We start from the raw sequence: 25,599 nt of genomic DNA, 5'->3' as shown, positions 1-25,599 counted from the left end.
GGACCCCGGGATAGACCATCTTCACTGCTGCCCTTTGCTATGTAAAGCTTGGCCTATGTTTTCCCCCGCTGGCAACAGGAAAAAAGTATGCAATTTCCTGACAGTTTGAATCATGGCAAGAGAAGCACAATATCCAAATTCATAAAACAAAGGGTTTAAAAAAAAAAAAAAAAAGAACTGAATTTCTCTAAAAGCCAGGCTTGTGATCTGCTAGGCTCATAACATTTGATGTTCCTTGGCTCTTACACGGATCATAACAGTAGACAGCTGGGGCTTTTTAAAGAAGTAAATTAGGCAATCAACATTGCCTCACTTAATCTATAAAAGCGGAAGCAACACCACAAAGATAAATGAAAATGCTTGAGCAAAGCTCTTTTTAACCAAGTGAAGGCCGCTTTATGGAAGGTAAGAGAATGATTTGAATGGTGCTATATGATTAGAGCTTGAAAAACTTGTTATCTGGTCCTTTGTTACTTATCATTTCATTTAAACTTGCTTATCTGGCCAAGATCCTATAATCTCTCAGCCAGGATGGCTATTGGCTTCTTGCTGTGATATTTCAGGAGCCTTTTCCAAGTTCTGCTTATGATTTTGGCAGTCTTCAGTTGTTAAACAGGGTGGGTCATACTGGAGCCAAAGGAGGGTCTGTCTAGGCCATCTTTCCCCAAATGGGGTGCCTGCCAGATGTTTTGGACTACAAGTCCTATAAGCGCCAGATACCAGAACCTATGTTTGAGGATCGTGAGCAGAAACTATCTGGAGGCTACCAAGGGAAAATGGTTCAAATGAGTCTAATTTGGTGGTATAATGTAGACAGCATGGTACGCATGTAAGCATGGTTGCAATGGGTAAGTAGATATGCTACGGTAGTAAATTATTGTAGGTAATTGTATTGTAGTAAAATGCAGGACCCCTAACTCTTCTGCTCTGTTCTCTCTACCTTTCATTTTCCACAGAAGGTGATCTGCTCTCTTCCAATGGTCAGTTTTTATTTTAATTCAGGGGTTTTCAGTAGTGGTGTTATTAGCAATGAACAGCACCGGGTGCCGAAAAGCAAGTTCTAGTGTGGCTTCCTTCCAAAGAAGCAAGTAAAGGATAGCAGTTGTGGTACTACTGTGATGCCTCGCAAGACGAAATTAATACATTCCGCGAGTCATGTCGTATTGCGAAATTTTCGTCTTGCAAAGCGCGGTACTAATGGTTGTGCGATTTAACACAAAAAAAGGGGGAAATCATCTTGCGCAGCTCAGCCATAGAAAAATTCGTCTTATGAGTCACCAATATATATATATATATATATTGCAAAACGCTTTCGTCTTGCGAGTTTTTCGCTGCGTGAGGCATTTGTCTTGCAAGGCATCACTGTATTCTGGTTCAGGTCACACACTCCCAAGGAATAAGGCATAAATTATGTGATCTTAGCCAAACCATCTATAAACAGGCACAGTGGGAGTCCAAAGAGCCAACCTCAACCTGCAGTTAGGCACTCCAACCCATCGAGAACCATCCTGCAATTTCATAATAACATTTAGTTCAATTGCTGGTTGACTCTTCTTCAGAGGATCAAGAATTAGGCCATTGTCATTGCACTGGATTGTGTTGTGTTTGGTTTGCTAAATTCTACATGCTATTCCCCCAGTGCGCTACAGCTTAAAAATCACTAGGCTGAAAGAGATTTGAGAGAGACCTTTTCTTTCAAACTTTTTTTCAAGTCTCAAGTACTCAAGCAAATGAGGCTCAAGTTTATGGAGATAAAAATTTTCAGAATGGCCTTTTAAGTGGTGGACCCTCCTTTCAGGAATTTACTATGCAGAGGAAAGTTTGCCAGTCTTATGGTATTTAGACAGCTGTCAAAAACATTGCTAATACAAAAGGACCTGTTTCACCTTTCTACAGTACTTGAATAATTTTCACATTGGCGCTGCTGTTTTAGTTCTGATTGGGCTGTTCATGCCATCTGATATTTACTGATTGTATGTGTACATCTGGTTGTTGACTGCTTGCATTTTGGCTCTATAGTTAGATAAAATGCCTTTGAGCAACTGTTTTGTTCCTTAACTAAGCCAAGTGGAGGCATTCATTCATTTGAAAAATATTGATCTGCTGTAAAGGTAAAGGTTCCCCTTGACATTTAGTCCAGTCGTGTCCGACTCTAGGGCATGGTGCTCATCCCCGTCTCCAAGCTGTAGAGCCAGCATTTGTCCATAGACAGTTTCCATGGTCACATGGCCAGCATGACTAGTCATGGAACACTGTTACCTTCCCAACATGGTGGTATCTATCTACTGACATTTTTACATGCTTTCGAACTGCTAGGTTGGCAGGAGCTGGAACAAGCGATGGGAGCTCACTCTGTTGCCTGGATTCGATCTTACAACTGCTGGTCTTTTGACCTTGCAGCACAGAGGCTTCTGTGGTTTAACCCGCTGTACATAGGTTTTTTTTTCTGCTCTCCAGATATATGAACAGCATTGACAGCGAGCAGGTATTGAATAAAGAAAAGTAGTGAAAGATATAGCGACATACAGTAAGGTAGCACACATATAGAAATAAGATTCTTCACGCCAAGAGTATCAAACTTTAGCTGACCTTGACTGCCAGAAACAGGATAAGGCCTCTGTGATCTCCAGACACACATTGGAATGTTACCTGATGTTACAGGGGAGGTGTGAAGAAGCCCATTTACAACACAACAGATCCTCCGTCTTCAGGAAGAGCAACATCAACATATAGATAAGGAATATACATCTGGGGGGCCAGGAAGTCTGGAAATTAGAAGAACAATGAGAGGGGGTCTCCAGCTCTCTCCATTCCCTGTCAAGAACCAATAGGTCACTGGATCGTAGCTCAAACACCAATTAGGGCAAGGATCCAAAACTTGTTGCAAATTAGGCCCAGTCATGGTTTACGGGTTTATGGCTTCCCATTTGTAAACAGAATATATGAATCTGACCAATTTATTTTCAGGGCCTTCTCACTCTGTATAAGAGGAGCCCCAGATGTCTGTTTTGGCATACTTTGTTCTCTCAGTAAAAACGTGGTGTATCACAGCTGGCTTGTCTGTGTTCAAATGCTTAACTCAAATTTCCTAAAAGCCTCAAAATCAAGGCAAACAGCATGTAAGTGCATACTTGCTGCTCATTGATAAAATATTTCAAGAAAGATTTTATTTACAAATGAAATGCAAAGTAAAATAAACCAGCAATATCATCAAAGGGCAGGAGAAAAATATAAACCGTATGAGTTAAAAGGTCTATCGCTTAACTTTAGAGGTCTTGCAATTTGAGTCAAATGGCCTGATGGGTGCAAAACCAGGTATCTTACAATGGTATTTCCATCTAAATAGAACTTCGTCCACTGGGATTTGACAAATAGCTACACCTGTGGTGTGATCAGACAGTGACATAGGTGATAACGTTTGGAAAGGCTTGGTTCAGTCTTTTTTTCTGACAATCAGGCAATGTACAGGAAACCACAAATCAGTCCTTCTCTGTGCCCCGTCCAGACCTTTTAGGTCCAGTGGCAGGATGACTCTCTTTTTCTGAGCAGGACTGGAGTGGTTGGGAACAGATTGTGAGAGCATGGCTTATGAAACAAAAATCCTTTAAGAAACTCTTCATTTCTTTCATTTCAGCCATGGCAATGAGATGGATGCTGTTCCTCTTGAGTGGTTTGGCTCTGTGGGCTGGTGAGTAAATTATGCTGGGAGTTTACTTCAGTTGCACAATCCAAGAAGAATGTGACTTCTTCCAGCTTGGGGGGGGGGGAAATGAAGAATCTTCTGGAACTCCATATTGCACATATTATAATATTGTTTATTCAGTTTATCCATCTCTCCAAACAGCTGATTAGTAAGTAGGTGAGGATCCTACAAGGATTTTCCTTCAGAGTAAGAGTGTGAGTTCACAGCAAGGGAAATGTGAATTCATTCACATTTACTAACTGTGAAATCACACTGGGGAGTTGAGGTTTCCATCAGTCTGTTCACATTAACTGGCCACAAAGGAAGAGAGGAAGAACGCCTTGTTTGCAGCTCTGTTGTAGCCCTGTAGGAGGCACAGTTACAAAGGAACTACATAAGAAGCTGTAAACAAAGCTTTCTCCTCTCATTTCCTCTCCTGCTATTCTAAAGGTTTTTTTAAGACAAAGAAAAGCCTTACCAATGGAGAGAGGCATTATTTGCTGTTCTTAACCTGTCTTGCTGACTGAGAGAGCTTCTTTCACCATTCTCGAACTGGTTTAAGAAATGGTTTGGCCAACAGAGAGAGGCTTTGTTCACCATTCCTATGAGTGTGTGCAGGCACAGCAGTTTTTCTGTATCAGTTCAAAAGATCACACCATCCGACTGAAGTACAGTGGTGCCCTGCATAGCGATGATAATCCGTTCTGAAAAAATCATTGCTATTCGAATTCGTCACTATGCAGGACGCATAAAAACATGTTTCATGCGTTCCTATGGGGAAAAACTCACTGCTATGCGGAAATCCTCCATACGGCCACCATTTTCACCGCCCGGTATGCGAGGAAACACTGCGGGTGGCCATTTTTCCTGGTGGCCATTTTGGAACCGCTGATCAGCTGTTTTTAAAACATCGCAATGCGGAGATCGGTAAGTGAAATGCTTACCAATCACCTCAATGCGATTTTTAGCCATTGAGAACATTGTTATGCGATTGAAAAAAACGATCACAAAAAACGCGTCGCTATGCGGATTGATCGTTAAATGGTGCGCCACTGCATATGGATCTGTGGGAGAGGCAAAAGCTACAGATAGTGAGATGGTGGAGGCTCTGGGCTGAGTCACATTTCCTTTTGTGCCATGTGGTCAATGAAAAAAACAAAACAAAAAGGAAATCTCATCTCAATCCTGGAGTGTTTCTTGCCTTTCATACTGTGGTTGCACCCTAAGAGAAATTGAAAGTTACAGTAATTGCAGCTAATTAACAAGGTGCTGTCACATGGCCAGCACCTTCTTAATTATCTGCAATTTGCCACCATGATTTGCCTAATTTTGCTTAACGGTGCAATGAAATTCCCATCAGAGTTTTGAAGACAAAAAAATAAATAAAATCATGAATATACATCTCAAAGATGTTAACTAGCAAATGCAATTGACCCCCCCCTCCCTTTAGAAGTAATGCAGCATGATGGGAAGACCAGTAGCCGTCACAATCTTCTATTCACTGCAGGTCTATAACACAATTGTTAGAAAAATAGAAAATCTTTCGGGGCAGCTTGGACAGATAAATCCTAAGGATCAGGGTTTGCCCAGGCCACTTTACCGCTTAAAAGGATGTGATGGTTCCCTTCACTATTTAATATGCCAAAGCTGATTGGATGGGCAAACAAGCCTACTTCCACATACCCAGTGGGATAAGATATTCCTAAGAGCACTTAGCAATACAGCTCCTAATACTGCCAATTTTTTGTAGCTCTGGTGGTGTTATTTCTGAGATCTGCAACTGCTTACAGTACTGTGTGAAATTTTTTGATATTGTTCCCAAAGTCCTGACAATTACGGAGACCAGTGAAATGTATTGTTGTTATTATTGTTCAAAAACACCAAAACACCAGGCACAGTCTACCAAAACTATAAAAACATTGGCTGGTATTATGTAACAGATACAAGTCTTAACCAAAAAACTAAGTATCTGATGATTATGATGCATCTGATGCTGTTGCTGCTGATTGTTATTGTTATTATGCTTTACTTTTCACTCTCTTCTTCCTTTCCCTTTCTTTTGTTTCTTCCATTTTTCCCCCCAGGGCCATGTTTAGGAAGTTCCCCAGGGAAGACGTTTGTCACAGCCTTCCTGTATAACTTCAAGCAAAGCTTGCGCAATACTAACCTTGAGGTGCTCCTCACCGGATATCATCCTGAAACCACTGTTACAGTGATAGCAAAGGGTGTTCAGTTCCAAAGAACTGTTTCTCTCGATCAAGGACAAACGTTGTCAATTGAGCTTCCAAACTCTCTCGAGATGTCAAAGTCTAGCATCTATGATAAGACCGTCTTGATCCAAGCCAACAAAGAGATCTCGGTTTACTCCAGAAACCACAAAGACTACACAATAGGTACCACGGCTGTCTACCCTGTCCAGCAGTTGGGCACCTTGTATTACGTGATTACCCCGGAGGGCAGCATGGAAGATACGTTCAAGGAATTTGCAGTTATAGCCTATGAAACCCCCACTAGGGTCACCATACACCTGAAAGGGATTGTGACATTCGAAAAGAAAGTTTATCCTTCTGGGAGTACAATAGACATCAACCTTGAGGCCTTCCAGGTGATCCAGCTGCAGAGTCACACCGATTTATCTGGCACCAAAGTTGAATCGGATGCAACAGTGGCTGTCTTGAGCGGCCATAGCTGTGCTCAGAAGTACACACACTGTGACCACGTTGTAGACCAACTCCTTCCTGTTGCCAGCTGGGGGACCACCTTCATTGTTCCCTCATTGGTCTTCCAAAGGCAACCTGACATAGCGTATATAGCTGCTTCCCAAAATACACTGATTACCTACCAATCTCAGTCCGCCCAAAATTCCCGTCAGATGGAGGCTGGAGAAGTTATCCAGTTGAATATTCAGCCACTGCAGTCCCTTTACATCTCAGCAAATCACGGAATCCAAGTCCTTTTCTTTTTCACTGGGGCTACAAGAGGAAGCAAATTATATGACCCATTCCTCATCAATATTCCACCCATAGCAAGGTACTGCAGATCATATCACTTTGACGCAATGAGTTCATTTGAAAATTATGCTGTCATTGTAGCCAAAACCTCAGAAGCTGGAGAAATCACATTAGGGAAGACGGCCATTAGATATGTCAAATGGAGACCAATCTCGGGCACAGAATATTCTTGGGCCCAATATAACTTGGGAAGGGGAAACAGCGCCAACACCCTAGAGCATCCCAGCGCTCCCTTTGGACTTTTCCTCTTTGGAGTTTCACAGCGTGAAGGCTATGGTTCTGTGGGCCTGTGCTCCTCAGGTAAGTATTATTATCATCCATGCATTTAAAATTATGGGCAAGTACCTTCTTGGTAGCCCTGTGGGTTAAACTGCAGAAGCTTCTGTGCTGCAAGGTCAGAAGACCAGCAGTCGTAAGATTGAATCCACGCGATGGAGTGAGCTCCCGTCGCTTGTCCCAGCTCCTGCCAACCTAGCAGTTTGAAAGCATGTAAATGCGAGTAGATGAATAGGTACCACCTCAGTGGGAAGGTAAGAGCGTTCTGTGTCTAGTTGCGCTGGCTACATGACCACGGAAACTGTCTATGGACAAATGCTGGCTCTACGGCTTAGAGACAGGGATGAGCACCGCCCCCTAGAGTCGGACACGACTGGACAAAAATGTCAAGGGGAACCTTTACATTTACCTTCTTGGAAGTGGGTGGAACATAACTATTTGTCCAGCAATCTCTTGTGTGACATCTTGTTTGCCACCGTGCATGTGGAGATTGGGCTTTTTAAAGCAAATGGGTCCTGCTCATGCCCTTGTGTAAGCTCTTAAAATCCCATTTGCTCACATGAAGCAAATAGTTGTGAAAGCATAAGAAGGAAGATGATGTGTGGCACCTTTTTGGAGCTAAACATTTAATGATAGTCTAAAGCAGCCATTCTCAATGGGAGCCCTGGCATATTTGAAGGGGGGCATAGGCTGGAAACAATTCTTCACACATCACCTAAGGTTTGTTATGTGGTTTATACAACCCTGATTTGGTTTATATTTCTTTCATATTGTGATTATTGCCATGGGTTGAGGGGACAAAAGGGTTGAGAATTGCTGGTCTTAAGTTGGCACACTCAGCAGCCCCCAACAGAACCCAGCCCCCAATAAGAGCAAATGGGCGATGGCTAATGCTAATACCCTTTTAGTGACATTCTAAGTGCTTTGCCAGGTCCATGATGATATTTGTGTTTCTGGAAACCCATTCCTGCAAATGGAGAAAATGTGAATATTTATTCCAATGCATCCCATCTAATCAATTACAGGAAGAATGCAGTCATTCATCCAGGGTCTGGTGCACACTTAATCCTAAACTGTTTAGTAAGCTGAGAATTTATATGAGGAAGAAAAGGTAAAATTCTAGAATTCACCTTGGAGCTAACAGCCATGGTGCACGTCTTTCACTCTACCTTCTCCAATGGTCTGGAGAGGGGCTACCAAAGAATCTACAGGGCTGAGCCCTCGTTAGCATCTCAGTGATCAGAGTGTCCAGGTCAGATTTTGAGCTTTACTGTGGGGGCAAGAGTCAGCTGTCATTCACTTTCTCCTTGGCACCAGCAGCTCCATCTCATCAATGTTCCTTCCTTCACTTTAAATCACTTGATGTCTCTGATCAAACTTTCTAACCTCACAAATGCTTGATGGAACACACAAGATCCAGAGGGTTTTGCCCTCCCCTATGGGTGATCAGGGACATGGTGGCGCTGCAGGCTAAACCGCAGAAGCCTGTGCTGCAGGGTCAGAAGACCAGCAGTCGTAAGATCGAATCCACGCGATGGAGTGAGCTCCCATCGCTTTGTCCCACCTCCTCGCCAACCTAGCAGTTCGAAAGCATGTAAATGCGAGTAGATAAATAGGTACCACCTTGGTGGGAAGGTAACAGCGTTCTGTGTCTAAGTCGCACTGGCCATGTGACCACGGAAGATTGTTTTCTGACAAAACGTTGGCTCTATGGCTTGGAAACGGGGATGAGCACCGCCCCCTAGAGTCGAACATGACTGGACAAAAATTGTCAAGGGGACCCTTTACCTTTACCTGTGGGTGACCAGAAACTCTTTCCTCCTTCACTCAGATACCAACAAAACCCCATAAATACCCAATGCAATCCATTTTTGCACACTTGACTGAAGCTAGTCCAGATCCCTGGTCTAAAGAAGTGATAAACTAATTGGTGTCCTTCAGCATCCCTATCAGCCCCACCCAGCATGGTCAATGAGTGGGCTTCTGGGATTTGTCATTGTAATCTGGAAGGCACCAGATTGCTCACCTCTGGGCTTATTTGCCAACAATCCTGTGCATCGATTGAACCTACTGGATAAAAAATATAGATGTGCAAAAAATGTACATACTATAGGCTTGCCATTTTCTCATTATAGTTTTTTTTTTTTTTGTCATTGCTGGTGAAATCAGCATGCTTATCCCGCCTCCTTATACCACTTATTGACATGTTTTGACTTTACTGCACTCTCTTTTAAAAATGGTGATAATGTATCAATAAAGACAACATCTACCTTCTTAAATCTAATATGATCTGGCAAAGTTGATCAACTGGCAAAGTTGAGAGAAGGGTGAAATCCTACAAAATCAGATAAATAATTGACACTTTTAAAAGAAAACTTGATAAAAATTCATCCCATTCTCACCTTAGGTACATTTTGAACAGCAATAATTACTATATCAAATCAGGGGTGAGCGCCCTCCAGAGGTATAGAAGCCATGCACACCTTCTAAAATCTTCTGTTGTCTTCTACTGTCTCCTTTGTCAGATTTGCACCTCTGGATGTCATATGTGCAACTTGGAATCAAATCCAGAAATTCTAGAACCATTTCCCATACATTAACCAAAACATTCTCATATTGCTATCCTGAATAACTCAATAAACAAGTTATGGCTGCTGCTGATGGAAGACTGAATATAAAGATTTATTTTAATAAGGAATGTATTTTAATAGTCAACAGCAGTGGTTTCCAACCTTGAATAACCCGAGTGTTCTGGGACTGAAACTCCCAGAAACCCCAGGTGTCTGGGAGTCATAGTCCAAGAACACCTGGCCTACTCAGAGTTGGAAACTACTAGTCTACAGAATTAATCTAACCAATTTTTTTTACATGGCTTTGTTCAGATACAACCCCAGATACTACTGCAGTCCCATTATCCTGCCCTGAGAACAGCCACTATGAGTCCTGTGGAAATGCTTGCCCAGCTACCTGTTCCAACCGAACAGCTCCATCAACCTGTGAGAGTACCTGTGCCACCATCTGCCAGTGCAACGATGGCTATGTCATGAGAGGTGATAACTGTGTCCCGGTGGAAAGCTGCAACTGTCAATACAATGGCATAGACTATAAACCAGGGGAGGAGTTCTGGGGAGATGAAGATTGCCACACTCACTGCAAGTGTGACCCTCAACAAGGCAAGGTTATGTGCAAAGAAGAGGGATGCAAGGCCAACACAAAATGTGTGGTGGTTAATGGTACCCGGGGATGCCATTCTCCCAAATACTTCACCTGCATTGGAAGTGGAGACCCTCACTATACTACCTTTGATGGTCGGAAATACGATTTCATGGGCACCTGTGTTTATCAGATGGCAGGGCTGTGCTCCCAAGACCCGACCCTCACTCCATTTTTGGTCAGTGTGGAGAATAACCACCGAGGCAGTAAGGCAGTGTCCTTCACCAAGGTTGTAACTCTGGAGGTCTACAACATGACCATCAGCTTGAGCCAAGCGCATCCCCAAAAGATTCAGGTATGCATAGTCTACAGTGGAGAAGATGAGGATGGAATTTCAAATTAGGTGCTTGGCTGACGGGCATGCCAGCTAAAATACCGTGAAGTTCTACTGAAGGGCCACTGCCAGAGATTCTTCCACCCCATACACACACAGCTTTGTTCTTTGGAGTTGAGGGTATATTTTAAATTGTATTTATGGTAATTCAAAGAGCAAGGTTCTTCAAATAGGGCAGGGAATCATATTTCCATCAGACACAGGCATTCCCATACATAGACGACAAAGCTATATGCATGGACAATTTTGCACGTCCATACCATTCATACACACATCTGCATGCCGGCATGCATAGCTGTTCCATGAGTCACAGAACCTCTTATTGTTTTCTTCTTCCCTTTTGTAGCAATGTTTACTATAATGTATGGCAGGAAAAAATCTTTCCAATCTGTCATTTATGGTTCGAATAGTCTATCTTGACATGTCAACACAGACTGTCACAAATTCCCCTACCACTATGAGTGCTCCACCCTCTAGTGTAATAGGAAGACCTCAGGAGACTGCAAGACAGAAAAACAACAGGCTGAGAGAGCAAGTGATCAAAGAGAAGTTACTGATTTGGATGTGAAATGTAGGAGAGAGACTTTGGGTAAGACCTGGATAGATGGAAAAAGAGAATGCAATTGAGAAAAAGTTTGTTGTTTAGTCATTAAGTCGTGTCCGACTCTTCATGACCCCATGTATCAGAACACACCAGACCCTCCTGTCTACCACTGCCTCCCGGAGTTGGGTCAAATTCATGTTGGTAGCTTTGATGACAGCCATCTTGTCCTCTGTCGTCCCCTTCTCTTGCTTCCACACTTTCCCAACATCAGGGGCTTTTCCAGGGAGTCTTCTTTTCTCATGAGATGGCCAGAGTATTGGAGCCTCTGCTTCAGGATCTGTCCTTCCAGTGAGCACTCAGGGTTGATGTCCTTCATAATATATCAGTTTGTTTTCCTTGCAGTCCAGGGGACTCTGGAGTCTCCTCCAGCACCACAATTCAAAACCACAAATTCTTTGGCGGTCAGGCTTCTTTATGGTCCAGCTCTCACTTCCATACATCACTACTTAAAAAAAAACCATAGCTTTGACTATGCTGACCATTGTCGGCAAGGTGATGTCTTTGCTTTTTAAGATGCTGTCTAGATTTGTCATCGCTTTCCTCCCAAGAAGCAGGCGTCTTTTAATTTCATGGCTGCTGTCGCCATCTGCAGTGATCATGGAGCCCATGAAAGTAAAATCTGTCACTGCCTCCATATCTTCCCCTTCTATTTGCCAGGAGGTGATGGGACAAGTGACCATGATCTCAGTTTTTTTGATGTTGAGCTTCAGACAATATTTTGCGCTCTCCTCTTTCACCCTCATTAAGAGGTTCTTTAATTCCTCCTCACTTTCTGCCATCAGAGTAGTATCATCTGCATATCTGAGGTTGTTGATATTTCTTCCAGCAATCTTAATTCTGGCTTGGGATTCCTCCAGTCCTGCCTTTCACATGATGTATTCTGCATATAAGTTAAATAAGCAGGGAGACAATACACAGCCTTGTTGTACTCCTTTCCCAATTTTGAACCAATCAGTTGTTCCATATCCAGTTCTAACTGTTGCTGCCTGTCCCACCTATAGACTTCTCAGGAGATAGATAAGGTGGTCAGGCGCTCCCATTTCTTTAAGAACCTGCCATAGTTTGCTCTGGTCCACACAGTCAAAGGCTTCTGCGTAGTCAATGAAGCAGAAGTAGATGTTTTTCTGGAACTCTCTGGCTTTCTCCTTAATCCAGCACATGTTAGCAATTTGGTCTCGAGTTCCTCTGCCCCTTTGAAATCTAGCTTGTATTTCTGGGAGTTCTCGGTCCACATACTGTTGAAGCCTACCTTGTAGGATTTTGAGCATAACTTTTCTTGTGTGTGAAATGAGTGCAACTGTACATTAGTTGGAGCCTTCTTTTGCACTGCCCTTCTTTGGGATTTGGATGAAGACTTTTCCAGTCCTCAAGCCACTGCTGAGTTTTCCAAATTTGGTGGCATATTGAGTGTAGCAATCAATTTTCTGTAACTTTCCCTATCTCCCTTGCATTTTGTTTCCCTTCTCTTCTCTGCTATTTGTAAGACCTCGTTGGACAGCCACTTTGCTTTCTTGCATTTCCTTTTCTTTGGAATGTTTTTTGTTGCTGCCTCTTGTACAATGTTACGAGCCTCCATCCAAAGTTCTTCAGGCACTCCGTCCACCAAGTCTAGTTCCTTAAATCTGTTCTTCACTTCCACTGTGTATTCATAAGGAATTTGATTTAGATTATACCTGAGTAGCCCAGTGGTTTTTCCTACTCTCTTCAGTTTAAGCTTGAATTTTGCTATGAGAAGCTGATGATCAGAGCCACAATCAGCTCCAGGTCTTTTTTTTTTTTTTTTTTTTTTTTTTTGCTGACTGTATAGAGCTTCTCCATCTTTGGCTGCAGAGAATGTAATCCGTCTGATTTCGGTATTGCCCATCTGATGATGTCCATGTGTAGAGTTGCCTCTTGTGTTGTTTGAAGAGTGTTTGTGATGACCAGCTTGTTTCCCTGACAAAACTTTAGTAGTCTTTGCCTTGCTTCATTTTGAACTCCAAGGCCAAACTTTCCTGTTGTTCCTTTTATCTCTTGACTCCCTGCTTTAGCATTCCAATCCCCTATAATGGGAAGAAAATCTTTTTTTGGTGTCAGTTCTAGAAGGTGTTGTAAGTCTTCATAGAATTGGTCAATTTCAGCCCTTAGGCATTGGTGGTTGGTGCATAAATTTGGATTACTATGATGTTGAAAGGTCTGCCTTGGATTCATATTGAAATATTCTATCATTTTTGAGACTGTATCCCATCACAGCTTTTCCTACTCTTTTGTTGACTATGAGAGCTACTCCATTTCTTCTATGGGATTCTTGCCCACAATAGAAGATGCGATAATCATCTGAATTGTACTCGCCCATTCCCATCCATTTTAATTCACTGATGCCCAGGATGTCAATGTTTCTTCTTGCCATCTCCTGTTTGACCACATCCAGCTTACCAAGGTTCATAAATCTTATGTTCCAGGTTCCTATGCAGTCTTTTTCTTCGCAGCATCAGACTTTCCTTTCACTTCCAGACACATCCGCAGCTGAGCGTCCTTTCGGCTTTGGCCCAACCACTTCATTAGCTCTGGATCTACTTGTACTTGTCCTCTGCTCTTCCTCAGTAGCATGTTGGATGCCTTCTGACCTGAGGGGCTCATCTTTTAGCCTTTTGTTTCTGTCCATGGAGTTTTCTTGGAAAAGATACTGGAGTGGCTTGCCAGTTCCTGCCCCAGGTGGATCGCGTTAATCAGAACTTTTCACTATGACCTGCCCATCTTGGGTGTTTCTGCACGGCATAGCCCATAGCTTCTCTAAATGACTCAAGCCCCTTCGCCACAACAAGGCAGCAATCTGTGAAGGGGTGAGAAAAAGTAAATAGTAAACCTTGGGAGTTATACATGCTTAAAGATGGGAGGCAGGGGTTCTATGAAAAACTGAGAAGATTCAAGATGTCTCGTTTAAGAATGAGCAGCTGTGAAGTATCAGTCTGCAAGTTGTTTAGAACAGTGGTCCCCAACCTTGGGCCTCCAGATGTTCTTGGGCTTCAACTCCCAGAAATCTTGGCCAGCCAAGGTGGTGGTGAAGGTTTCTGGGAGTTGTAGTCCAAGAACATCTGGAGGCCCAAGGTTGGGGACCACTGGTTTAGAAAGTCCAAAAGAGAACAAAGAATCCCAGTTCATCAGACTGCCTATCTGTTTATTGCCCCCTTATTTGTTGTCTATTACTTGCTGTTTTGATTTTCCTGTACTAGTTCCACTGAAGCACAAAACACAGCGTTTCTGGTGAGTCACACCCTCCCTTCTAATCTACCTAAATAATTTATAGTGACAAGCATGTAACAGATCTAGCTTGGATGAACTTTCTGTCTCAAGCATGAACGTTTGCTTGCCTGAGACTAGAACTGCCCCCTGGTGGATGCTTTGCATAGTTTAATTTTTAGAGATCGTTGATTACATATTTTGTAATTTCCTTTCTTAAAATTATGAATTGGAAATCGGTCTGATTTTTGTCCAAAAAACTGAGGATCTGGGGATAAAGCATAGCTGAGCATTTGTTCTAGGTGCTGCCAAAATCTTCAAAAGGTTGATGGCTCATTACCATTTTTAATTAAACTTTATTTGTTCATTGGATTTCCATCCTGCCCCTCTCAAAAATGAGCTTTAAGGCAGTCCCACTAAGATTAAACAGAAAATACAGCGAAAGGGGGAAAATACAGAAACATAATTAAATTAAAGGCACTGTCAAAAATTAATTAGTATGAAAAAAATATTTATGCAGCACCCAGCTGATAGCAAGCCCTGTTCACAAACGTGAATCATTTGTCCTAAATATTCTCATATTTTTTTGGAAGTCCATCTGCCAATAGAGGGGCAGAGGGACACCATACCAATGTTGGTGGGAATTCCAGCATCTGGAACTAGTTACTGGGTAAGCCTGAGGATTATGGAATTTACAGAAGGTCTCCTGCACGGATGTGGTCGCAATGACCAGATAGGCAGGGTATAAAATAAATAAATAAATAAAATAAAAATGTCAAAGCACATGAAAACTCAAATGGGAAGAGAATAAATCTTCAAATTGCAGAAATAATTTACTTTCTTTCACCTCGCTTCTGTGAAGATCCCATAGTAAAAAGTTTCCTTTTTTCCTTTCAGCTACTCAGGCTGTGTAAGCTGTGCAGCTATTTCCATCAAAACAAACCCTTACCTTCTGGATTCCCTGAAGGTCCTTGAGGTAATCCTCTTTCATGTGTTTTATAGGTCAATGGAGTCTTTGTGGACCTACCCTTCTCTTACGAAAACAAGCTGAAGGTCTACATCAGTGGGGTCCATGGCTTCATCAAGACTGACTTTGATCTGAGAGTCAGCTTTGATTGGTACAGCTATGCCAGGGTCATTCTTCCCAAGGCTTACGCCAATGCCATCTGTGGACTCTGTGGCAACGCCAACCAAGATCCCAGTGATGACTTCACCATGCAGGATGGAACTCAAGCAAAGGATGAAATCCAGTTTGCCAAAAGCTGGACGCTGAAAGAGATCCCAGGGTGCTCCGAAGGCTGTACTACAGACTGTCCGGTGTGCCAGGAGGCAGAGAAGAACAAATACAAGGGGGACCAGTTCTGTGGCATCCTCATCAAAAAGGATGGGCCCTTTAGGCAATGCCATGGGACCCTAGATCCGACATCCTACTTTGAGGATTGTGTCTTTGACACCTGTGTATATAAGGGTCACCACGATACTCTGTGCAAAGCTATCGGCGCCTATGTGACTGCCTGTCAGACTCAGGGCATCCAGATTGGAGCATGGAGATCAGCCTCCTTCTGCAGTAAGTGTTACTTTCAGAGTAGGAGATTCATATTGGCATAAAATTGGTCCCAATACAACCCTGGAGAGCCTTAAGAAATAACATTTATTTTGGAAGGATCTCAGCTCACTATATAAAATTTGAATTGTTTGTACACTGGAGTCTGTAACAGTTCCCACTACATTAATTTTTGTGGTGCTGGATCCTGCTGCCTTACTCAAATAACTATTCAAATAAATACTTCTTCAATAAAAAATGTCACAACAGGAGGGGGGAAAACCCAGGATAGTTAAAACTATGTTATCAGAAGTGCCACACTGAGAAATTAGCACTTTCTATTGTGCTTATGTAGAATTTCCATGTGCTAAAGGGGAATGTATTTTTATTCTTTCCCCCGCCCCCACAAATTAGGATCTAAATGTTCATTAACAAGATTCTAAGTCAGTAATTCTGGATTTTGGATCTCCAGATGTTCTTGGACTACAATTCCCAGAAATCCTGGTTAGCACAGCTAACGATAAAGACTTCTGGTAGTTTTAGTCCAAAAACATCTGGAGACTCAAGATTAAAAACCATTGACCTAAGTGGTCTTAAGGCCATTTTGATTACTCCTGTCAGAGAAGTAAAGGAGGAAATGGGAAACATTTGCCTTTCTAAATGTTTCAGACTACTGCTCTTACGATTGGTTACCAGTGGCTATGGTGGATGGAGCTGACTTAAGTGGCTTTGTCAACTTAAACAGCTCCAAGGAAAGAATTCATAGCTCTTTGTGTGCAATACAGATAGCAAACACAACAAATACATGCACTTTGTGTCGGCGTGTTTAAAACCGTCCTTGGAATTTTGTGTTGAAGAACAGCATAGAAATTATTCTTATTAATTTGCCAGTGAAGAAGTAGTTCTAAATAAATGTAACTTGTTTTTAGATAACCTAAAGAGGTATTTCCTTCTTTTGTGCAGGAATGGCCATTCCAAGACAGATCGCCATATTTATATGAACAATTGAAATGCAAATAATTCATTATCTGATCATCTGTCTTTTTAATCTTATCAGCCTAATGTACTGTAGCCTTAGCTTTCAGTGACAAGAATTTGTGTTTTTTTAAAATAAGTGTCATAGATGGGGAGACAGGGTGAAGTCAGAAAACTGACTCTGCGGTTGTAAGAGAATAACTTCCGTGTTTTGGTATAGGAGAAATCAAAGGTGGAGGATATTCATCCTTCCAGCAGTTTGGACTACAACTGTGAAATTATTGGCTAGGCTGCCTTGAGCTTTTGTAAGATGAAGTCTAAAATATCTGGACATCCAAACTTTTTCTATCTTTCCATTGGGTTAAATGTTTTAGAAGGTTCTTATTAACCTTACTGGGATACTGATAACTGTAAATATTTGGTTGAAATTAAACAAACAAAGCAAGCTTTTGCGGAATAAAAAATCAAACAATTTTTCGAAAGGAATCATGGAAAGAGCAATTCATGGAAAAGTCAAAGGATTCCATGGAATAAAAATCAAACAGTTAATGGATGCTTTCCTTTTATTCCATGAAAGCTTACATTAATTGTTTGGTTTTTAGTGGTCTAATTAAGGTGCCACATTCTTCTACATCTGTATTATGTAATAACAGCTTCTTCTGTTTTTTGTTGTTGCTCTGTGTTGCTTTTTTTGTGGGGTTTTTTTGCATATATATGGAAATCATTGTTCTTAAATTCTCATCCTCAAATTTGGGACTCACCAGTTCTATTTCTAAACTGGAACTTAAGCTTTAGAGAGCCTCATTGCAACACAGCAAAGAAAGATAGAGTGAATAATGCGGAGGCCTAAGCAATCAGTGTCCGGGTTTTTCATGGACAACTGGCTGGCCTCTATTTAAAGGAGATTCTGAACTAGTGGGTGAGTGGACTCTTCCTTTGATTTTAACCAGGCAACATTATCTTGTACTGTTCTGCCACCATGTGGCTCGTTCTACAGTTGCAAAAGTTCTGAAAGCTCACAATGAAACCAATCTGGTCCTCTTTAAACTGCCGCAGTGTTTTGCCTTTCCTCACTTTTAATTTTGCCAACATACAAAACTCCCAATGATCAATAGAAAAAGCAATTTCAAAACCTTTTACAGTGGTGCCTCGCTAGACGATGATAATCCGTTCCACTGAAATCACTGTTTAGCGAAATCATTGTCTAGCGAAAAGCATTTGCCCATTGGAATGCATTGGAACCTGTTGAATGCGTTCCAATGGGGAAGAATCGTCGTTGTCTAGCGAAGATCAGCCATAGGAAAGCCGCTTTGCGAACCGCTGATCAGCTGTTTAAATTGCTGTCTTGCAAAGCTTAGGTCCTGAAAACACCTGTTTTGCAAGCACAGAGGAAGCTGTCAAAATCGTCATCTAGCGAAAATCAGTTTGCAAAGCAGGGACCAAACATTGTCCAGTGAAATTCCCCCATAGGAATCACTGTTTTGCGAATCGCTATAGCGATCGCAAAAAGTCAATGTCTAGCGAAAAAAATTGTCATGCAGAGTAACTGTCTAGCGAGGCACCACTGTACATAGGTATAGAGTTCAAGGAAATGTTTGCATCTAATAATCTCCAGGCTCTTCCCAGCTAGGTGTGAAACGTCAGCGCTATTCCACATATCAGCAAAATTCTCCTCTTTCTGTCCTTCCAGGCTTTCTCTGTCCAAAAAATGCCCACTACGAACTCTGCGGAACGGCCTGTCCTGCTACATGCCACAGCGCCTCTGATCCCAAAACATGTGAGGCTCTCTGCGTAGAAGGTTGTTTCTGTGATTCTGGATTCATCCTCAGCGGGGGGGAATGCGTCCCTCTCTCGGACTGCGGCTGTGCCCATCAAGGCAGATACTATAAGAAGGGAGAAGAATTCTACCCAAGCACCTCCTGCGAGCAGATCTGCCAGTGCAGGGACAATGGAGTAGTCGACTGCCAGCAGTTTTCCTGTGGGGCTCATGAAGTGTGCGGAGTGCAGGATGGGATCCAGGGCTGCCACCCTGTCGGATACGGCATAGCCACTGCCTTGGGAGGCTTTCACTACCTTTCGTTTGATGGGAAACTTTTTGAGTTCTTTGGTTCTTGCACTTACGTCTTAGCCAAAATCTGCGACAAGGATCCTCCGGGTATGAACTTCTCTGTGTTGGTGAAGAATGAGAAGCTTGATGACGGTCCTTTAGTGCAAATAAAGGGTGTTGTCGTCTCCATTCATGGATATACTGTTGTCCTGGAAAGGGGAATGAAATGGAAGGCAATGGTATGTACCCAATATTAGATGCCAAGTCAAATCTATATAGGACTGATATGAAAAATACTATAGATATAACATGCACATTTTTTTTTTGCAAGTTACAAGAAATGGTCTCCTAACTGGTTATTCTTTGTTATCTTGATACAGGTAGAGGGCACATCCTATACTCTACCACTGAGCAGAGAGGATGGGAAACTCTGGATCACCCAGGAAGGAAACAATATCCTTGTCCATTCCTCCTTTGGCATCAAAGTCGTCTATGACACTGCTTCATTTGTCCGCGTGTCTGTCCCTAGCAAGTACCAGGGGCAGATGTGTGGTCTGGGTGGCAACTTCAATGGGAATAAGAATGATGACTTCATGCTACCCAATGGGGAATTTGCACAAAACTCTGAAAATTTTGGCGCCTTCTGGAAGGTCCCTGTGGATGGGGCCGTTTGTTCTGATGGCTGCAGTGGGAGATGCCCCACCTGCACTGAATTCCGGATGGCACCCTACAAGGCTGAGAGTTCCTGTGGATTGATCATGTCCAAATCAGGTCCCTTCAGAAGATGTCACTCCTTGGTGCACCCCGATGAATACTTTAAGCACTGCTTATACACCATGTGTATGTACAATGGGGAGCAAGATTCCCTCTGTGATAGCCTCCAAGCCTATGCAGTTGCATGTCAAGCATCTGGAGCGTATTTTGAATCTTGGAGAACAACCTCTTCTTGTCGTAAGTTTGCAGGGAGCCCTTTTCTCCCCCACTTTCCTCATAATGAATCTCTCCAAATTTCATTATAAAGGTAAAGGTTCCCCTTGACATTTTCAGTCCAGTCGTGTCCGACTCTAGGGGGTGGTGCTCATCCCGCTTTTCAAGCCACAGAGCCAGCGGCTGTCCAAAGACAGTTTCCATTGTCACGTGGCCAGCGTGACTAGGAAACGCCGTTTTACCTTCCCACCGAGATAGTCCCTATTTATCTACTCGCATTTACATGCTTTTGAACTGCTAGGTTGGTGAGGAGGTGGGACAAAGCGTCGGGAGCTCACTCCGTCGCATGGATTCGATCTTACAACTGCTGGTCTTCTGACCCTGCAGCACACAAAGGCTTCTGCGGTTTAGCCCGCAGCGCCACCATGTCCCTTATAACTAGCTATAATTTCATATGAGAGTTTCATTGGAGTTTTGTTCCAAGAACATTTGGGGATCCAAAGTTGGGGACCCTTACTTCTATCTCTCCATCAATCTGTATATCAGGTTTGCCGCCCATGTCCCCATGTCCTTGGCATCTGTGCCTCTTAGCTCTCTGTCTCATCTCTCACAAGTACTTCCTATTCTTCAAAACACCCCAGAAAGCTCTTCTATTCTGCAAGGCTGCTGTAGTATTTAAAAATGTGACAACAAATAATCAACAAACCACAGAATTATTCTGATGTTACTATTCTCTGAGTAGCTGAATTGTTTGTGAACGTTCAAACTCAGCTGGCCCGTGTCAAAAACTCCTGATATAGCAGGATGCTATATATAAAGAATTCCAATTTTTGTACCTTTGGTGAATTCTTGTCAGAAAAGGAAGATGTTTATCAAGCACCTGTGTTTTTGCTTTTTTTTTCTCTGCAGCTCTCAGCTGCCCAGCCAACAGTCACTATGAGTTCTGCACTTCTTTTTGTGACTCCTGCTGTACCAGCTTGTCTGCACCTGTTCAGTGTCCAAAGAATTGCTTTGAAGGTTGCCAGTGCAATGACGGCTACATGTTTGATGGAGAGAGCTGTGTACCTATAGACCAGTGTGGGTGTGTGTATGATGGAAACTATCTCAAGGTAAGTCTTAAGATGCTTCTGTTGTTACTTTGGGCGGGGCTGGAGTGGAAAGTCTATTATGGATGCAACATCCATATTGATTGAATTGTACATGAACTGCTCCTGAAATATTGAAAGATGGACAGAATCAACATTAATAATGAAATGACATCTCAAAATCCATATCATTCATTCATTCATTCATTCATTCATTCATTCATTCATTCATTCAGTTTGTATCCTGCTCCCACTAGTATCACGGCACTACTCTGGGTGGGTTACAACACATATAAGTAAAGGTAAAGGTTCCCCTTGACAATTTGTCTGGTCGTGTCCGACTCTAGGCAGTGGTGCTCATCTCCATTTCCAACCTATAGAGATAGCATTTGTCCGCAGACAATCCTCCGTGGTCACGTGGCCAGCATGACTAGACATGGAACACCATTTACCTTCCCACCGAGGTGATACCTATTTATCTACTCGCATTTTTGCATTTTGCATGCTTTCGAACCGCTAGGTTGGCAGGAGCTGGGACAAGTGACGCGGGCTCACTCTGATGCATGGATTCGATCTTATGACTTCAGGTCTTCTGACCTTGCAGCACAGAGGCTTCAGCGGTTTAAGCCGCAGCGCCACCACATCCCTTACACACATATAATAGAAAACAAAAATGAAAATAGAGACATCAAAACCAGCAATAATAACCCCCCCAAAAAAAAAACAGATGGCTCTGACAAATCCCTAGAGTGAATGAAGGAAAAGAGGGGAGGGAAGAAGAGGAGGGGAAAGGGGGGGAAAAGAGGTGGAAGGTGGTTGGCCGGGGTTGGTGTGGAAAGCCTCCCTGAAAAGCAATGTCTTTAATTGCTTCCTAAATGTCCACAAGGAGGGGGCTATGTGGAGCTTCTCTGGAAGCTGGTTCTATAAAGTTGGAGCCACCACGAAGAAGGTCCAACCTCTTGTAGAGGATTTATGGACCTTCCTTGGGGAGACCACCCAGAGGACCCTCGACTGGGATTATCTTGTGGGTCAGGCAGATGACATTAAGGAGATGACATCTTTACTAGAGCGATTGATCATTACATAAAAGCAATCCTAAGGAGTCTATCTTTCTGTCTTCTTTCTTTCTGTCTTCTATCGGCCTATCTAAGCCAGAGTCTCAGAATTCTATTCCCCATTTTGCCTCTTACAACTAGAGCCAGCCTGGGTGGCCTTGGGCAAGCTGCACAGTCTGAAGGGAACCTCAGAAGAAGGGAATGGTAAACAATTTCTTAGTGTTCTCTACCTGGAAAACCCTGGAAAGGGTCACCATCAATCAGAAGTTACTTGACGGCATATCATTATTGTCTGTCTCATATGAAACGAAAACGTCATTTGAATGTTCACTTTTCTGTCCCTCACTCGTTCCTAAATTTCCTCTCTTACCCAACAGGCTGGAGAGAGCATCTTCTCCAACAACTGTGCAAAGAAATGTACCTGTAGTAATGGCTCCAGCCTGCTCACCTGTGAAAAAGCCAGCTGGCAGTCTGCGGCATCTTGCAAGCTCCAAAATGAGTTGAAGGAAGGCCAATGCAAAGTCACCCCTGAAGCCCAGCTCGTGTCTTTTGATGGGGCCTCAGGGAATTTCCTCTGTGGTGGGGTTTATGATCTGGCTATTGTTTGTGACGAAAGTGCTGTATCCTGGTTCAGGGTATCGGTGAAGATTGGGACAGACAGTGATGACAGACTGGATGTGGGGGAAGCGGCCTATATTTTCTTTCAGGATACATTCATCGCTGTGAAAAAGGACAATAAAACATGGGTAAGTAGGGGACAGAAAACCAGTAGCGCTATTCGACCTGTGTCTTTATGAAGGTTTGATCCGTCCTTAAGCCCTGCAACATCTTTGTTATTTACATCAGAGACAGCCAACATGTTGTAGCTACAGTGAGCATAAATAGTGATGATGAAGCAAATTGTAGTCTGATCTGCAAGCCACTACTTACTTACCTATGATACCATTGAGGGGACGGGCTGGGGCTACTGTGAGAAAGGAAGCTCAAAGAAATTTGGGTATTTTTGAGTAAATGTTGATTTAAAAAAAGAAAAGTCATTGTTAAACTTGGTTATTATCTTATCAAAATCCAGCCTGAGCATTTTTTGAACTCTGAAGAAGCATGGGAGTGCCACACTAAACGCAGTGGGATTTTTTTAGGCATGCATCTCTCTCTTTATATGTGTGTGTGTGTGTGTGTGTGTGTGTGTGTGTGTGTGAGTGAGTGAGTGAGTGAGAGAGACAGAGAGAGAGAGAGAGAGAGGTATTCTGAATGTGTATTAAGCTGTTTTTCAACATGATCTAAACTGATTGGTTGTTTGCAACTGATTTACAATGACTCTAAGAGGGTTTTCAAGGTAAGTCAATCACTTGTGCACTGTAGCACACTGGAAATCCTAAGTTACTGATCTAGATCAGTGGCCTCCAACTTTGGGCCTCCAGATGTTCCTGGACTTCAAGTCCCAGAAATCCTGGCCAGCAGAGGTGGTGGTGAAGGCTTCTGGGAGTTGTAGTCCAAGAACATCTGGAGGCCCAAGGTTGGGGACCACTGATCTAGACTACAGCACCTTTGCTTGTGGGTAACTTAGGATTTCCAGTGTGGTGTAGCTGATAAAGTGATGGACTAGGACTCTGGAGGCCAGGGTTCGAATCCTCACTCAGCCATGGAAACTCACTGGGGGAGTAGAATTGGCAAAACTGCTCGTTGCAGTAGATATCTCACTTACTTTGAAAGCCCTATTAGGGTTGCTATAAGTCAGTTCTGACTTTGACAACACTGAAGGACACAACTAAGGTATCTTTGACCCAAGTTTTGGTAACTGAATGAACTTTGTCTCAATTCTTTCAGCTTCAATGGGTCATAGAAGTTCCTTATTGTTTTAGAGTCCTCTCAGTGTCTAGCAGAGATGTTGGCCAGTCTTTGGGTCTGAGTCCCAAATCCAAGTCTTTGGTACCAAGCCCCGAGTCCCGAACCCCAACTCCCTATTGAAAACATTTTTCCCCATGAAAAGGGGAGGGGAAGGTGGGTTCCAAGTGGCAATCTGCGTCCGGGTTATTGCGGTGGCAGCGGCGGGATCCAAGTTGAGTCCGAGTCAACGGTGTGACTTAACTTAAACTTGACAGCGAGTCCTGCGACCTGAATCCTCACCCCTTGTATCTAGGCCTTCGTGTAAGCCCTCATCTTGTCTCTCTAACCGAATGTTTGTATGTTTCAGGTAAATGGGCGCTTAGTAAACGTGCCATACACCAAAGATGCTGTGACTGTGAATAAAAATCAGGATGGGCTTGTGGTCGATCTGGCTTCTCAGGTGCAAGTTCACCTCCATCCTAAAGGAGAGATAGCAGTGAAAGTCAAGGAGACCCTGGCAGAGAAACTATGTGCCCCATGTGGAAACTTTAATGGAGACAGTTCTGATGACCTGAAAACACCCAGTGGGGAGTTGGAGAAGACCACTGTGGAGATCCTTCATGCCTGGAAGGCCAAGGACTTCTAAAACACATCAATTCTCTCTATATTGGGCATTCATCAATTTCTGTTAGCTTTGCCAACAAATCATTGCTGTTCAAGGACTCCACATCTGCTTCTTTCTTTAGGCTTATTTTGGAAATCTCGTACAACTTCGACCTTTAAATAAGTGAATAGAAAAAGAATGTACTGTATATAGAACAAGCAGCTTTCCGAGTGACATGATTCCATCACTGCTTTCCCAGCTCCGTCACTCTGCATTGCCAAATACCACGGCATCATGTAAGTCACTGTTGAGTGTGTGTTTTTAAAAGGGTATTGTTGTAGGCCGCCCAGAGACCTTTGGGTAGTGTGGGCGGCACATAAGTTAAATAAATAAATACATAAATAAATAAAGTCTGCACTTCTTCAGCCTCCCTTCACCAGCTACTTTGTCCCTAGAGCTGGCCTGCCCAGATGCCAAACATGTTGTTGAAATTATCTGCTCTGGTCACATGTTTCTTCAATTCACCAGTTTACCAATTTTGTAATTTTTATATTAATTTTCCATATTTTTTCCCAGTCATCAGTATTATGCCCTATATTTTGCGCCCATTTGGTCATACAATCTTTTACCACCTCATCTTCCATCTTAATTTCCAATAGCAATTCATACTTTTAAAAAATCAATTTGTCATCTGTTTCTAATAGTATTTTATCCAGGGGTATTTGCTCTTTATAACCCCCCTTTTTATTTTTTACATATCTAGATTCCAGTTGTATTCTAGCCCACGAATCTCTCTCTCTCTCTCTCCTTCTACCTGCCCCATCACCCCCTAACTTGTCTTGAAGCCAGTGCCACCTGAGAAAGAGCAGAAGAGCGGGCCCAGCTCCTGGCACAGAAATGGAGGCTGCTGTCTGTGCACATGTGCCCAGTGGGTCTATGCACCCAGGCGACTGGCCCGGCTTCTGTGCAAGGAAACAGGTCTGTGGCCTCTCAGGGTGGCAGCAGAGGTGGCAGTGGTGGATGCAAGACATAGGTGGAAGGCAATGGTGGCAGAGGAGGGGGGCGGAATGGGTGGGCGGATGGTTCTCCCCCAGCATGAACCCGAAAAATGAAATGCAGATTGGTTTGATTGGGGGGGGGATTTATGATAGTTCAGATCCTGAAGCTGAGGCTCCAATCCTTTGACCATCTCATGAG

General features: G+C 43.0%; 1 protein-coding gene across 2 annotated transcripts; it reads left to right on the top strand.

Annotated features, from left to right (window-relative positions):
• Nucleotides 1-211: 211 nt before the first annotated feature.
• Nucleotides 212-24,812, top strand: LOC110091490 (IgGFc-binding protein). 2 transcript variants are annotated; one of them, XM_072980121.2, is made up of 11 exons: nucleotides 212-405; nucleotides 957-980; nucleotides 3,635-3,688; nucleotides 5,767-6,993; nucleotides 9,852-10,477; nucleotides 15,342-15,906; nucleotides 18,548-19,143; nucleotides 19,285-19,855; nucleotides 20,741-20,940; nucleotides 22,349-22,717; nucleotides 24,166-24,812. In XM_072980121.2, the coding sequence occupies exons 1-11, from the start codon at nucleotides 399-401 to the stop codon at nucleotides 24,442-24,444; spliced, it is 4,518 nt and encodes a 1,505-aa protein (XP_072836222.2). In that variant the 5' UTR covers nucleotides 212-398; the 3' UTR covers nucleotides 24,445-24,812. The 2 variants fall into 2 exon arrangements, with proteins under 2 accessions (XP_072836222.2, XP_072836223.2); XM_072980122.2 differs by lacking the exon at nucleotides 957-980.
• The last annotated feature ends 787 nt before the right edge of the window (nucleotides 24,813-25,599 follow it).

This window comes from Pogona vitticeps, chromosome 9 (genome assembly GCF_051106095.1).
Source record: "Pogona vitticeps strain Pit_001003342236 chromosome 9, PviZW2.1, whole genome shotgun sequence".
Lineage (NCBI taxonomy): Eukaryota > Metazoa > Chordata > Lepidosauria > Squamata > Agamidae > Pogona > Pogona vitticeps.
Note: the sequence above shows the minus strand (reverse complement) of the source record. Positions and strands in the feature narration are given on the sequence as shown.